Source organism: Oryctolagus cuniculus, chromosome 7 (genome assembly GCF_964237555.1).
Source record: "Oryctolagus cuniculus chromosome 7, mOryCun1.1, whole genome shotgun sequence".
In the NCBI taxonomy this organism is placed as follows: domain Eukaryota; kingdom Metazoa; phylum Chordata; class Mammalia; order Lagomorpha; family Leporidae; genus Oryctolagus; species Oryctolagus cuniculus.
Genome location: NC_091438.1, coordinates 118,811,571 through 118,827,566, shown reverse-complemented (window position 1 = coordinate 118,827,566; position 15,996 = coordinate 118,811,571). Strand labels below are relative to the sequence as shown.

The 15,996-nt window shown below is 56.5% G+C and overlaps 1 protein-coding gene across 3 annotated transcripts in view; it reads right to left on the bottom strand.

Annotated features, from left to right (window-relative positions):
- Window positions 1–15,996, bottom strand: part of CYB5RL (cytochrome b5 reductase like) — a 28,241-nt gene that overhangs the window by 5,104 nt on the left and 7,141 nt on the right. For 2 of the 3 annotated variants that reach the window (XM_070078462.1, XM_070078463.1), the window contains 3 exons: window positions 14,235–14,322; window positions 9,012–9,116; window positions 6,295–6,498 (listed from right to left, as the gene is read on the bottom strand). In XM_070078462.1, coding sequence (XP_069934563.1) covers window positions 6,295–6,498; window positions 9,012–9,116; window positions 14,235–14,322 — 397 coding nt within the window. The remainder of the gene's footprint in view (window positions 1–6,294; window positions 6,499–9,011; window positions 9,117–14,234; window positions 14,323–15,996) is intronic. The other variant, XM_051856453.2, reaches the window with a different exon arrangement.

Sequence of the window (15,996 nt, the reverse complement as noted above, 5' to 3'; positions counted from 1 at the left end):
ATGCTTTCTTCCCATGACTGGGTGTCCCAGAACCTTCCCAAGGTTACCCAGCACCCTTGGGCTGTCACTTTGTTCATCTGTCGTCAAGTGTCAGTGAATTCATTCACTCATTCCCAGAGATTTCCTGAGTACTCGCTCTGCGCAGGTGCAGCAGGAGGCCTGGGTACCTGGCAGCTGCTCCCCAGACAAGGTTCTGGGCCTCGTTCTCGCTGCGCGCGTGTGACCCAGGTAGTGGCACCTTCACCAACAAAGGGGTTCCTCCCTCCCTGCGGACAAAGGCCGCCCCAAGGGACCCAGGCTCCTTCTCTTTCCGCCCTGCCAGCCTTGGCTTGCGACTTTCTTCCTTGGGGTCAGAAAGTGAAAGCCCCACTTACAGCAGACTTGGAGGAACTGAGTTCAGCTTCAAACGTGGACACCAATGCCACCTGTGCCATGAAGCCCTCCCAGCCCTGCTCCTGCGGAGCGTGACCTGCAAGTGGACCAGCGGGGTTCACCACCCAGCTGTCCTTTTTTTTTTTTTAACTTTTATTTAATGAATATAAATTTCCAAAGTACGATTTATGGATTACAATGGCTTCCCCCCCATACTGTCCCTCCCACCCACAACCCTCCCCTTTCCCACTCCCAGCTGTCCTTTTAAGCGCACATTTTGAAAATGTTTATGTGTTAATTTTATTTATTTGAAAGGCAAAGTCACAGAAAAAGAGACAGAGAGAAAGAGGGATCCTATCCTCTGGTTCACTCCCCAAATGTCTGCAACAGCTGGGGCTGAGGCAGGCTGAAGCCAAGAGTTGGGAACTTTTTTTTTTTTTTTTTTTTACAGGCAGAGTGGACAGTGAGAGAGAGAGACAGAGAGAAAGGTCTTCCTTTACTGTTGGTTCACCCTCCAATGGCCGCTGCGGCTGGCACGCTGCGGCCAGCGCACCGTGCTGATCCGAAGCCAGGAGCCAGGTGCTTCTCCCGGTCTCCCATGCGGGTGCAGGGCCCAAGCACCTGGGCCATCCTCCACTGCCTTCCCTGGCCCCAGCAGAGAGCTGGACTGGAAGAGGAGCAACCGGGACAGAAACTGGTGCCCCTACCGGGACTAGAACCCAGGGTGCCGGCACCGCAGGCAGAGGATTAGCCTATTGAGCTGTAGTGCCGGCCAAGAGTTGGGAACTTTGTCTGGGTCTCCCACACAGATACCAGGGGCCCACGTACTTGTGTCATCACCTGCTACCTCCCAGGGTCACATTAACAGGCAACAGAAATGGAAATGGAGGGAGCAGCAGGATGTGACCCCAGACACACTGATACAGGGTATAGGTGTCCCAGATGGGGGCTTAATGTGCTGTGCTACAATGTCCAGCCCTTAGGTAAACATGCACAGGGTGGGCTTGGGGAACTGGGGTACAGTCGCCACTTGGAACACCTGAGGCCTACACTGGAGTCCCAGCTCCTCTGCTTTCTATCCAGGTTTTTTTTTTGTTTTGTTTTTTGTTTTGTTTTTTTGACAGGCAGAGTAGACAGTGAGAGAGAGAGACAGAGAGAAAGGTCTTCCTTTTGCCGTTGGTTCACCCTCCAATGGCTGCCGCGGCCGGCGTGCTGCAGCCGGCGCACCGTGCTGATCCGATGGCAGGAGCCAGGTACTTATCCTGGTCTCCCATCTGTTCACGAGTACCCTGAGAGGCGCAGGGTGATGGATGGCTCAAGTACTTGGATCCCTGCCACCCACATGGGAGGCCCAGAATGGGCCTGACTTCAGCTATGCCCACCCTGGCTGTAGGGAAACTTGGGGGTGAACAGCAGATGGAAGAGCTCACTCTTCTGCCTTTCAAATTAATGAATTAATTTTGAAAAGAACATGTGCCTAGAAAAGTAGAAAAGTCATTAAGTATGTATAGAGTTTGAAGAATTTAAGTGAAAAGAAGAAACCATATAAACAGCACACAGACACACTCACGCACACACACACACGCAAACCCAAACAGGGCTGTGCTCTTGCAGATCCTGGAGGGCGAGCTGCTCACGCGTGGCGCTGGGCGGAGAGTCGGGGCACAGGGGCTGGAGCCGGGTTCCTCACCACCCCACCCCCGCCCCACTTTCTGTCTGAGTGACAGCGACTGCTCTGAGCTACTGTGGGAAGGGCAGCAGCTGTGGGAAGCCGGCGTCAGAGGAGCAGCCACGGTGGGGTAACCCGATAGAGGCCCTGTGAGGAGGCCCTCTGCAGTCCGGTGCCTGCACTCCCAGGGCCTCGGCTGCACCTTGCATGCCTCCTCCTGCAGGCCTCTGCTGCCGACAAGCGGAGTCTCCTCTGCTGATCTCGATCTGTTGCTTTTTAAAAAGATTTATTTATTTGTTTTTTACTTGAAAGGCAGAGTAACAGAGGCAGGGAAAGACAGAGAGAAAGACATCTTCCATCTGCTGGTTTACCCCCTAAATGAACAGAATGGTTGGGGCTGGGCCAAGCTGAAGCAGGAGCCAGGAACTCCATCCGGGTCTCCCATGTGGGTGCGAGGACCTACACACTTGGGCCATCCTCTGCTGCCTCCCCAGGCACATTAGCAGAGAGCTGGATGAGGAGCAGAGCAGCTGGGCTGTGAACCATAACTGTTCCCGCATGGAACGCCAGAGTCTAACGTGAGCCTACCTGTGACGCCACAACACCACCCCACTGATCTGGATCTTCCTGCTTCCCCTCAGTCTGACCCATCTGAGGGGCTGCAAAGCACACCTGGCCTTGCCTCTCCCTCACACTGCCCAGTGCCCTCAAGCTAGCTGGGTCCAGCTGAGTCCCCTAAGTGCATACCCTGGGCAGTGTTGGGTGGGCTGCCCAGGTCGGGGCCAGGAAGGAGGGGGCCTGGGCTGGGACAGCAACAACATCAGTGCCATCCTAGGGCTCCAGGCTGGCTTCCAGGATGGACCTGCACCTCAGCAGACATGCGAGGGACAGGGAGGTGTCAGGCAAGAAAAGGGGACTGCACAAGCAAGGGCCTTGCGGCCAGAGCACAGCATCCAGCACCCACAGTGGGTCAGCAACACCGGGACAGAGCACACAGGAGTGCGGGCCAGGAGACAGGCCACAGAGGACGGCAGGGCCCCGGGCCTGGACACCGAGCAGCAGTGGGAGCCAGGGGAGGGCTGCATGTGGGCGGCGGTGTGGGCAGATGCCTTCGGGCTGTAGGATGAAGGCCAGATCAGCAGGGAGTGGCTGGAGTGCCTTGAGGGTGCTGCTGCGGCGGCCCAGGCAGGGGCACGAGCATCCCGAGAGACAGGAGCAGGGGGCGGGGCAGGAGCCACCACAGCCTCCCTGCCACCCACGGCCACGGCAGCCCACGGAGCCAGGCCAGCTCAGAGTCCCAGGCCCAGGCGGAAGGTCTGCTGCTGGTGGTGAACTAAACTCAGCTTGGAGCCCAGAGACCAATGCCACCTGCGCCATGAAGTCCCAGCCCTGTTCCTGCTGGCGGGTGCCCAGAGCATGGCCCCCGAGTGGGCCAGTGGGGTTCACCACCCAGATTTCCGTGCCTCGGTTTCCATGCTGGTAAAAGGGGCATGACTGGGTCTCCCAGGCCTGGTGTGGAGATTAAATGAGTTAACAGATGTCAAGTGAAAAGAGCAAAGCTGGCCCAGAGCACGGATGGATGAAAGAGAGCTGTTGTCAGAGCCCCTGTGGCTGTCTCCCTCATGCAGGCCAGCGTCCTGAGGCAGGAGGGGTTTGACCAGCCTGGCACCCAGCATGTGGTCAGGGGCAGAAGAAGGGAAGGAAGGCTGGCCCACAACCTGCAGGCGCCTGTCCACCTGCCCCTCTTCCCATTGTCCCGGGCCAGGCGCTTAGGCAGGGCTGACTCCTGCTGGCAACCGTGGCCCTCCCTGGTCCCACTCCTGGGGCCGCACGCTGGCCACTAGCTTCGTTGCCCTGCCCAGGACACTTCACTCACATTCACCCAGAGTCCCCCTCACCCCCGTGCTCCCTGGGGAGCCCAGGAACTCAGGCATGGGGAGGGGAGTGTGGTTTCCTAGCACCTGTCCCCAGCCACAAAGACAAGCGCTGTGAGGGTGGCTGGCACCCACTCCAGGCTGCCTCACACAGGGTGCTGATGAATGAGTGCTCCACAGGGCTTGCCGAGGCTGACCCTGGGTGACAGGGAATAGAAAGGAGGCCAAGTGGGGAACCCCCAGCCAGCGGCTGCAGGAAGGTGAGGTAAAGCTATAGACTAGGGGTTCCAACCAGGGCAGGCAGGGAATGACGACAGCTGAGTGCTTAGTGTGAATTGAGGAGCGGAGCGGGGCCCTCACACCTCACACCTGGAGGGAGGGAGACAGGGTCAGGAGGTAGCACTGCATACAGCTACAGCTGTTCCCCAGGAGGGACAAAGTGAGGCGTTGGCAGGGACCCATACTGCTTTGGGCATGGTTTGTCCCCTAGGGGCTCATGTGCTGGAGGCCTGGCCCTCAGGGCGAGGGTGCTAGGGTCACTTTGAGAGGTGGGGCGTGCTGACACGGCTGGGCTGTTGGGGCCACTGCTCTCAGAAGGGGTTAAGGTAGTTCTATCGGAACCCTTGAGTTAGTTCTTAAGACAGTGTTGTGAGAAAAGCACCAAGGCCAGCGCCGCGGCTCACTAGGCTAATCCTCCGCCTAGCGGCACCGGCACACCGGGTTCTAGTCCCGGTCAGGGCGCTGGATTCTGTCCCGGTTGCCCCTCTTCCAGGCCAGCTCTCTGCTGTGGCCAAGGAGTGCAGTGGAGGATGGCCCAAGTGCTTGGGCCCTGCACCCCATGGCAGACCAGGAGAAGCACCTGGCTCCTGGCTTCGGATCAGCGCGGTGTGCTGACGCAGCACGCCGGCGGCGTCGGCCATTGGAGGGTGAACCAACGGCAAAGGAAGACCTTTCTCTCTGTCTCTCTCTCACTGTCCACTCTGCCTGTCAAAAAAATTTAAAAAAAAAGAAAAAAATAAAAGCACCAAGCCAGGGACTGGTGCTGTGACACAGCGACCAGTGCTGTGGCACAGCAGGTTAAAGCCCTGGCCTGCAGTGCTGGCATCCTGTGTGGGCGCCGGTTGTAGTTCCAGCTGTTCCACATCTGATCCAGCTCTCTGCTATGGCCTGGGAAGGCAGTGGAAGATGGACCAAGTCCTTGGGCCCCTGCACCCGTGTGGGAGACCTGGAGGAAGCTCCTGGCTCCTGGCTTTGGATCAGCACAGCTCTGGCTGTTGTGGTCATCTGGGGAGTGAACCAGCAGATGAAAGACCTCTCTCTCTGTCTCCGCCTCTCTCTGTAAGTCTTTCAAATAAATCTTAAAAAAGAAAAGAAAAGCAAAGCAAAGCACCAGGCCGGGCTGGGCCAGTGCTGTAGTTCAGCCACCACCTGCAGTGACACCATCCCATATGGATGCTGGTTCAAGTCCTATCTGCTCCAAATCCAATCCAACTCCTTGCTAAAGCACCTGGGAAAGCAGCAGAGGATGGCCTGAGTGCTTGGGCCCCTGCATCCAGAAGAAGCTCCTAGCTCCTGGCTCCACCCTGGTCCACCCCAGCTGTTGTGGCCATCCGGGGAGTGAAATCAGCCCAGTAGACGGAAGCTCTATTTGTCTCTCCTTCTCTTTCTTTAACTCTTTCAAATAAATAAATCTTAAAAAAAAAAAAAAAAAAAAAGAGGACCAAGCTGGGCACCATCCAGCACTGCCCTCCCCTGCCCCGCCCCTGCCTCTGCCCCCAGCACACACCCCTGCCTTTGTGGCACCAGTAGGTCTTCGCCAGAGCACAGCAGATGCTGGTGCCACACCCTGGAGCCTTCAGAACTGTGAGCCAAATGAGCCTCTTTCCTTGATAAAGTCACCCCGCCTCGTGGCTGCGATGGAAACGTGACCAACACAGGACCCTCCCCAGTGCAGGGAACCGGACGCAGTGGACGCCAGCAGCAGCAGACACAGCCCCTGCTTGGAACCTGGCAGTGCACTAAGCACCAAGCAATGAGGCTCCCACACGTGCGCCCAGTCTCTGGGAACCCAGCGCAGCCTGTGACCTGCCCTCCTCTGACTCCCCAGCCAGGCCCCCACCCGCTGCCCCCAGCCCCGCATTACTAAGGACCCCAGGGGCAGACGGGAGGCAGCAAAGCACAGTGGGTCAGAGCTGGGGCTCCAGCGTCAGCCAGCCCTGGGCTCCAACCCTGGCCACACCAGGGCCGGCACCGTCACCTCGCTGAGCTGCTGCGTCCTCATCTGCCTCAGTGCCAGGAATGCCCTAGCCAGTGCCCAGGACAGATGCCAGGGGGCTGCGGAGTCCCGGTCAGGGAAGGAAGTGGCCGTGCTGGGCTCACCTGGCTGAGCACAAAGAAGGTGCGGACGTTCCAGAAGCGGGCCTTCTCCTGGAGGAAGGTTTTCAGGTAGACGCCCTCGAAGGTCTTGAAGCAGCAGACCAGGGTGACGAAGGTCTCGTCCTCCGCATTGTCCGTGATGCTCTGCAGGATGGGCACCATGGGGGCCAGGCCCGTGCCCGCAGCCAGCATGAGGAGCTCGCCGTGCTGGGGACAGAACGGGCGCAGGACGTGTGTGTATGGGTGGCCTCATGTCCCCATGCCATCACGTGGCCTTCTCCTGGGCTTGCTGGAACGCTGGAACTGGACAGCACTGTCCTTCCTGGATGTCCCCATCCATGTCCCTTCGACCTCCCGGCTCCCGGCCTCTTACAGAGGGGCGATCCTCGTCAAGGTTGGGGCCTCAGAGGTTAGCGCGTGACCCATGCAAAGGCACTTACCCTCCACATTCTAGCGTCAGCCCCCAGCTGTGTGATGCGGGCCAGGTCTTTCACCAGTCTGAGCCTGTTTCTTCATCAATGAAAAAGAACAGCATTTCCCCCACGGCAGCAGCTATGAGAGCCGTCGTGAGGGGTGAGCTGGCACAAAGCGCCCAGTTCCCACCCTGGGCTTTATCTGGTCAAGCCCCTTCCCCGCTTCAGCCCGAGGCTCATCCCTGCAGGCAATGGCTGGTGGCTCTCCTCCTCCTCCTCTCCAGCTCACTCGGTCGCTCTCCTGGAAGCCTTCTCTGGACCGGGGGCAGGAGGGAGGTGCTTCCTTTGTGTTCCCACAGCTCCCAGCGCATCGCTCTGCATGACAGTGGTCACTCTGTGTTGCTGTCATTTGGAGGATGGGGGGCTTGTCTGGCCCATGTCTGGGTCCCTAGAGTCTGGCATGGGCCTGGCCCTGGGTGGACACTGGTATAGGTCTGCAGAATGGATGCACAGCGAGATGCTAATGAGCCAGTGCCCAGGGCTGCTATAAGATCCATTTGCAGTGATGAGGACCACAGAGCAGCAACACGGGTCTGGGCAGAGGGCAGCAGCACCCGGCAGTCTCACGGGAGCAAGGCCCAGCCTCGCGCCTGTGCCAGCGGGCAAGTATTAGTATGTGAGACGCCCTCTCCGCTCCCTCCCAGCCAAGCCCACAGCCTCCTCTGAGAAGCAATCAGGGGCGCTCCAGCAGCCTGTGCATGCAAACGAGCAGCCACAGGCAGCAGGGCTCCCGCTGAGACGTGGCGGCCGAGACATCTATCCAGCATGGGCGTGCCAGGCCAAGAGGACACAGGGACAGTTCCCATGTCCTGCTCTCATCCAAGGGCCTGAGGGACACTGAGGCCCCCATGGCTAAAATGCAAGGCTGAGCCTGGTTAGTGTTAGAAGTTGCCTGTGAGAGAGGGTCAGCACATGCACACCACATGGTTGTACGTGTGCACGGAGGCAGCGGCACCAGTGTGCTGCTGTGAGGATTAAATGAGTTCCTCACAGCAAGTGTCAAGGGCAGAGCATGGCACACAGGAGGTGCCACGTATGGACTCGGTATCACTACACACACGGGTGTGTACGTGTGTGCATGCGTGTCTCTATCCACACCCATGCACAGAAGAGGGTCTGGAAGAAGACACCAGGGTCACACGGCTGGCATGTCTAGGTGGGGAGATGACCGGCGGTGTGTTTTTTTATTTTCTTCTTGTTGTCTCTCTCCACCTGCTGATTTTTTGGTAATGAACATGTACTGCATTCGTAATAAGAAAGAAAGAATAAAAGCTATCTTTAAATTATACAAAAAGAATGGCGAGGGGAGCGTGACTCACCCTTCCCCATTTGTTTTCATGTGGCTTTGTTTTCCTCATTCTAAAGGTAATAGGTGTTCCATGCATATCATTTGGAAAGTATAATGAAGAAAATAAAATCACTCGTAACTCCACCAGCCTGAGCTGCTAACATGTCATGGCATTTTCCTTTCATAATTTTTCTGTGCTTGTTAAGTGAGTTTCCAACCTGTTGTATATTGTTTTTTGGCCCAGTGTTTGTCACTGGCTCTCACAGCACAAACATGTCACATCACTTAGAAACATGCCTTTGAAGTCCAGGGTAATATTCTACCAGGTACCCGCAGCCCTGTGTTCTTAACCTTTACCCTGCTGCTGGGCATGAAGTTGCTCCAGTTTTGTGCTGTTAGAAACAAAGATACCACAAAGGTGTACAAAAGAGCCGGCACTCTGGGTCCTTCCCGGAGGCTAGACTCACAGAAGGGGCAGCCCTGGGCTAGGCCATGTGAAGACTGGGAAGGTCCCCAGCACCCAGTGCCACACCACTTTCCAGACAGGCACTAGCTGCTACGGAATTGCGAGTGTCTCCTGGGAAAGCAGAGAGGGGTGTGAGCAGAGCGGGGCAACCTCTGAGCTGGGAAGCGGTGGGCTCTCAGCACAGAGCCCTGCCGTGTATTTGGCATTAGGGCTGCGAAAGGGAGAGGAATGGGATCTGAGGTCTCATGGTATAAGGTCAGATGTCCTAAACACCAAGCGTGTGAGCCTGATTTCCTAAGCCATGGGCAGCCATGGGTAGTCCCGGAGCCCGGGCAGGCAGTTTGTCCACCAGTGCCTACTCCATCTCCTCTGTCCAGCTCCAAGGATATGCTCAGGGCTGGGTCGGAGATTTCATGGCCTGAAGCATGACCAGCACAGGCCTGGAAGATAGGCCAAGACGGGGCTGCTCAGGACCGAGGGTTTGGGCACTGACCTGGTTTGGTTTATAGAAGAAGCCTCCGAAAGGTCCTCGCCAGAAAGCCGTGTCTCCTGGTCTCCAGGACTCCACATACTGGGACATAAGCCCGGTCTGATAGCACTGGAAGAAAACACAGGGAGACCTCGATGGGATGGGCACATGGTCAACAGACCACATTGCCCATCAAGGGGGAGCCTGTCCTGCTTGCTAACTGCTCGACCTGTGTTATCTCATTTATTTAATTTATTTTAATTGTTCATTTATGTAGAAGGTAGAGTTACAGAGACAGAGACAGAGAGAGATCTTCCACTTGCTGGTTCACTCCCTCAAATACCAGCAACAGCCAGGGCTGGTCCAAGGTCAAAGCCAAGGGCCTGGAACTTAGTCAGGGTCTCCCCTGTGGGTAGCAGGGGCCCAACACTCAAGTCATCATTTGCTGCTTCCCAGGACGCACACCAGTAAGAAGCTGGACTGGAAGCAGAGTTGTTGGGACTGAATCAGGCACTTGGCTACAGGATGTGAGCATCCCAACCTGCTGCAGCACAGTAACCTCCACCTCCACCACAAACCACCGTCCTGTTTAATTCCTCTGTCACCCTGTGAAGCTGGTATCGTCCTTATCCGTTTTCAGATGCGGCCCAGGAGCTTGCACAGGAAGTAGGTGGAGAGGCTGGGATGAGCATGCACAAGACCTGCGCGTCTGTACAGGGGGCTCAAACACCTTCAGAGCCCATGCAGGTAACGGCAGCGAGGGAGGAGCCAGGTCACGATGATTAATGGCAGTTCATGCTCTGCCTGTGTCTGGGAGACAACAGGGAGTGGAGGGGACCATGACGGGCCGGTGAGTGGATGCTCCTTCTGATGGTGCAGCCACTGTGCAGGTTCAGGTCCAGGCTGGGGGCTGGTGATGCAGCATCATCCACCTTTCCAAGACAGGCAGGAAATCCCTATTTTTACTTGAAATCTCCTATTTCTGAAATGTCATTAATTAATTTTTTTTTGACAGGCAGAGTGGACAGTGAGAGAGAGAGAGAGAGACAGAGAGAAAGGTCTTCCTTTACTGTTGGTTCACCCTCCAATGGCCACTGCGGTTGGCGCACCGCGCTGATCTGAAGCCAGGAGCCAGGTGCTTCTCCTGGTCTCCCATGGGGTGCAGGGCCCAAGCACCTGGGCCATCCTCCACTGCACTCCCGGGCCACAGCAGAGAGCTGGCCTGGAAGAGGGGCAACCGGGACAGAATCCGGCGCCCCGACCAGGACTAGAACCCGGTATACTGGTGCCACAGGCGGAGGATTAGCCTATTGAGCTGCAGCGCTGGCCTGAAATGTCATTAATTACTTTTTATAAATATTTATGTATTTGAAAGCCAGAATTATACAGAGAGAGAAGGAGAGGCAGAGAGAGAGAGAGGTCTTCCATCTGCTGATTCACTCCCCAATTGGCTTCAATGGCCAGGGCTGCAACGATTCAAAGCAGAGAAGCAGGAGCTTCCTCTGGGCCTTCCCACTCGGGTACAGGGGTCCAAGGACTTGGGCCATCTTCTACTGCTTTCCCAGGCCACAGCAGAGCGCTGGATCAGAAGTGGAGCAGCTGGGACTTGAACCGGTGCCCACATGGGTTGCCAGGACTGTAGGCAGCCACTTTACCCACTATACCACAGTGCTAGTCCTGTCAATTAATTTAAATTTTAAAACACTGTGCAGGCTGGCGCCGCAGCTCAATAGGCTAATCCTCTGCCTGCGGTGCCGGCACACGGGTTCTAGTCCCGGTCAGGGCACCGGATTCTGTCCTGGTTGCCCCTCTTCCAGGCCAGCTCTCTGCTGTGACCCGGGAGTGCAGTGGAGGATGGTCCAAGTCCTTGGGCCCTGCACCCGCATGGGAGACCAGGAGAAGCACCTGGCTCCTGGCTTCGTATCAGCACGATGCGCTGGCTGCGGCGGCCATTGGAGGGTGAACCAACGGCAAAAGGAAGACCTTTCTCTCTGTCTCTCTCTCTCTCTCACTGTCCACTCTGCCTGTAAAAAACAAAACAAACAAATAAACAAAAAAACAAACCAAAAAACCAAAACAAAACAAAACAAAACAAAGATGCTCAAAGCGTTTAAAAAAAAAAGAAACACTGTGCAGGCCATATACATGTGTGGGCTGGAAGGTGGGTGTCGGGGCAGAGCAGGTTAAGCCACTGCTTGGGATGCCCACATCCCATATCAGAGTACCAGGTTTGAGTCCTGGCTGCCCTGCTTCTGATCCAGCTCCCTCTGCCTGAGAGACAGTGGAGGAAGATGGCTCAAGTACTTGGGTTGCTGCCACCCACATGGGACACCAGGAAAGAGCTCCTGGCTCCTGGCTTCTGGCTTTGGCCTTGCCCAGCCCTGGCTGTTGCAGTCATTTGGGAAGTGAACCTGCAGATGGATGATATGTGTTTCCCTCTCTCTGTGTCACTCTGCCTTTAAAACAAATAAATCTTAAAAAAAAAAAAAAAAAAGAAAAGAAAAAAAGAAAGAAAGAAAGAAAGAAAAAGAGAAAAGCGTGGGCTGGCTTTGCAGGCCACCCATTTGCAATCCCTGTGTCATCCTGTACCCTTTCCCGGCAGGACAAAAGATGGAAGTTGTAGTAGGGATTCCCCCATGGGGTAGGGCCTGCCCACTATGTTGGGCACCATGCTGCAGGGTAGAGAATGGGCCTTTAGCTCCAGGAAGGCAGTCAGTGTCTGAACCATAGACAGGATTTAATAACAATCTGAAGGAATGAATCAACCAACCAAAGCCATCTGGATTTAGTGTCTCCCCTGACGGAGCTCCCCATCTAGGAGGGAGACACTACCTAACACCCCATGAGAAAGAGAAAGCACTAGAATCCTGAGGAGGCAGGCACTTGGCACTTTCAGAGTGGGGTCAAGGATGGCTTCCTGGAGGAGGAGAATGTGTTTGGGTGGCCCCTGAAGTACAGGCAGGAAGGAATTCACTGGGGATGGGGGCGGCAGTGCAGAGAGGATTTTAGTCAGGAGCGGGACTGCGTGGGTCATGTTTTGGGGAGAGCAAGTGGATGTGGTGGGGTTCGGGGAAGCCGCGGGAGACAGGCGCAGGAGGCTGCGTGCAGTGAGAGCACAGCCAGGCCCTTGCTGCCCACACCTGCCTTCCAGCACCCGCAGCCCCTTCCGCTGCCATCCTGACTTCCTCGGGCACCCCTGCAGAAGGGAGGGGGTCCCGGGCTCAGTCAGAGCGGTCTGGAGGGAGGGTCCGCCTGTGCCCTGCCTCGCAGGCGCCTGTGCCTAGGGGGCGGCATGGCCGCAGCTGTGGCCTCGGAGACCTGCAGCACAGGGAGTGCTGGAGAAGGGAAGGGCTCCCCCGTGTCCCCAGCACCCGCACAGAGCCCAGCACCGCAGGGACGCCCAGTCCACATCTCCCGTGTCCCCAGCACCCACACAGTGCCCAGCACCGCAGGAGGGCCCAGTCCACATCTCCCGTGTCCCCAGCACCCACACAGAGCCCAGCACCACAGGGACGCCCAGTCCACACTTGTCAAACGTAACAGACACTGCACTCCAGCCTCCCTCTCGGGATCATCCGACCTTGGGACAAGGGCTTCCTGTCTCTGGGCTCCAGTGTCTTCCTCTGGAAAACAGTGAGAACGAGAGCTGCTCTGCAGGGTGGCAATGAGGTTAGGGCCAGAAGCAGTGCTCAGCGCCCAGGTGCCTTCGAGGAGGGCAACCCCACAAAACTCTGCTGCCTCCCTGAGCTGCAGAGACGTTTCTGGCTCTCGCTAGCCAGCGGCTTAGGGGTAATTAAGCATCTCTCTAAGTGAGGCTTTCTGGTAAATGAAGGAGAAAATCAGCCTTGCAGCTGGGAGCCATCCAGCCGCCCTGAAGAACTGTGCAGCAGACACCCAGGCAGCAGCCGGGGGCGGCAGGCCATTTGGAGAGGATTTGTGGGATCTCCCAGACAAACAGCTGCGTGGAGAAGGGATTGCATCCAAGCCCATGTATGTCAGGAGAAGCGCTCAGCCTCTGAAGGCGGCTGGGGAAGACAGGAGCCAGAGCCAGGGCTGGGGGCCTCGCGGGCAGGGGTAGGGGCCAGGCTCACCGCCTCGGCACTGCTTGCTTGCCCTGTAGCCTGGGGCCTCCTGGGGCCTCCAGGTGCTTATCAAAGCAGCAAGAATAATTGGAATGTGAAAACTACTCCTACATACCGGTGCATCCTGGGATTCCATTAGGGAAACGATGGTCTAGGGCTATCCAGCAGGCTGACCACCTGCTATTTCTGTAAGTCAAGAATGCTTAAGACTATCAGCCATTTCATTAGTTCAACCCATTCTCTCCACGTCATTGGGCAGAGGTTTCACACACATTTGTCGCCTATTGCTCGGGACTCTAGAGTGTCCTCTATCCAACCCACTTGGTTCCCCTCATCTCTGCCAACTTCTGCACCCGCGGCTGCTAAGCACCACCTCCTTCTGTTCCCAGGGAACCCACATCCTTTCTCTTTGCTTCTGGCCAGAATGCCAGGCCTCACCACTGCCAGGCTCTGCTCCTTCTTCCAGGCCCCACTCAAGCGCCCCGAGGGGGCACGTCTGGCTGGTTCAGCCCATCAGGTCCTCCACGACCCACTGCCGCCAGACGCCCTCAGCACACACTCCTTCTGTTCCAGGACAAAGGACCGACGTCCCCGATCCATGCCTCTCATGCTGCTGTCCCCAGCACCCTTCTCTCATTACTCCACGCCACTCTCATTCGCTCCACTTCCCCTCCTTACACACAGCCTCGCTTCCCTGCACCCCTGCTCCCTGAGGTGGGCTGGGACTTCTCTGTCACCACCTCCATCACACTGCTTTGTCCAGGTCTGGTCACTCATCCAGGGGTGGGTCCCTGGTGGGCGGGTGCTGTGTCAGATGCACCTGTGGACCTCGGAACCCAGAACACGGCAGGTGTGGGGGCCTTGGTTCCTGTTGCCATGCTGGCCTGGTGCTCGCCCCCTGGGATAGGTACAACAGTGAGAAAGGAGTCCCTTTTCCTCTTTCCAAAAATCTGCCAGGAAGGTGCCCTCCGCTGTGGTCTGGCAGACCCTCAGGAAGGATAAAGGAGAAGGCCTGCTTCACCCGGCCTTGTTTCTCCCTCAGGTCAGCCTCCTCTGCACAAACACTGGCTTCTCTCCCACCCGTGGACATGGCCTCATCCTAACTCAGCTGATGAAGGGGGCCCCAGCCCCTGGCATCTTTGGGCACCCTCAGCAGTCAACTCACCTTAATCAAAACGTCGAAGTATCCTTTAGCATTGGCAGGGCTGATGGGTGTGTAGGCTCTCTGAATTTCTAAGTCATTTACTCTTCCCCTGGGAAAGACCGGCACTGAGTCAGACAGTCGTTCACCAAATCCATATCAGCTACCCGCCCCACCAGGAAGGTGACAGCCAAGAGGGCCCACTCACCCCCAGGCATCTTCGCTGAGGGGCAGGCAAAGCGCAGAGAAAACAGGCACGGGCCTCACCCAGGACTGCACGAGACCCAGCACATCATCTAACCCCTCCTGCCCCCACTCAAAGATTTATTTATTTGAAAGGCAGAGTTACAGAGATAGACACACACACACACACACACACACACACACACACACACACAATCTTTCATCTGCTGATTCACTCCCTAAATGCTCGTAACAGCCAGGGCTGGGCCAGGATGAACCCAGGAGCCTGGAACTCCATCCCAGTCTCCCACATCAGTGGCAGTGGCCAAGTACCTGCTCATCATCTGCTGCTTTCCCAGACACATTAGCAGGGAGCTGGATTGGAAACAGAGCAGCAGGGACTCAAACCGACACTCTTGTATGGGATGCTGGCAACGCAAGCAGCAGCTTAACCTGTGGCACCATGCTGGTTCCCCCCCCCCCCCCACACACACACAAAGGGGACAGCCACCTGTGTCCTGGTCGTGTGGCTATTCTGGCATTACAGATGGGCAAGTGCTTCACAAGTGCACTGAGGATGTGAGCTCTTTGGCGGCCGTGACTGTGGCATCTCCTGACCTCCTGTTGGCCACACAATGACAAAGAGAAGAACCCCTGCTGACATGTATCAAATAGGCATTATGTGCCAGGAGCATGGGCCAAAGGGGCCCTAGTCCAAAGCCCTGTGGCCTGCAGGAATCCTCTCTACAATGTTATCAGCAATGAGGTTAGCCAACAGGAGTAATAGTGACATTGTATTAGGGGCCCACAGTGTACCAAACACACAGGATGAACTCAATCATTCAATTAAAAAATAAGCCAAAGACGGAATCCAGTGCTTAAGAGAAGTCACTTGCACAGCCAGAATCCAGCCATAGTCTGACCCAGAGTCGCGTTCCCTGTTCCTCTTCCTCAAGGCTTCCCAGGAACATCAAACACTCCCCTCTCAAGGCTGCAGTGTGCACAACTCTTCCTTGCAGCACGCAAAGATTTATGAATCCTGTCCTAATGCATCGCAAGCTGGAAAGCAGGACAGAAATACGTAATGAAGTCTATGAGACAAGCAAGGGAATACGGAACAGAATGCATGCCGTGGCTTGGAGGCGGAGTGCCCACCCTCATCCAGGGAAGCTTAACAGGCTCTTGCAGTTGGGTACTGAGGATGGGCAGGGGACAGCGGGGACAGGAGGGTCAGTAATTCCAGGCAGAGGGAATAGCTGGGCAACAGCTCAGGGACAGGACAATGTGGGCAAGTCAGGAAATGGTGGGCAGACGAGGAGGAGGGGCTCAAGGGCAGGGGGAGGGAGGAGAACTTGGTTGGGGGAAGGGAAGGTAAGAGGAGGCAGTAAGCTGTTTGCATGTGGGTAGGGGTGATACGGCCAGGTCCATGTTGAGGAAGTCACTGGAGTAGCAGACAGGACACAGGAGAAGATTTGGTCTAGGAACAGGGAGTTCTGGGCATCCCATTATATGGACAGAGGGCTCTGTGGGGCATGACCTGTCCTGTGGCTCCTCCTGGCCACTGAATGGTAGCCATCAGGCCACAGGCCAGACGAGCGGGACA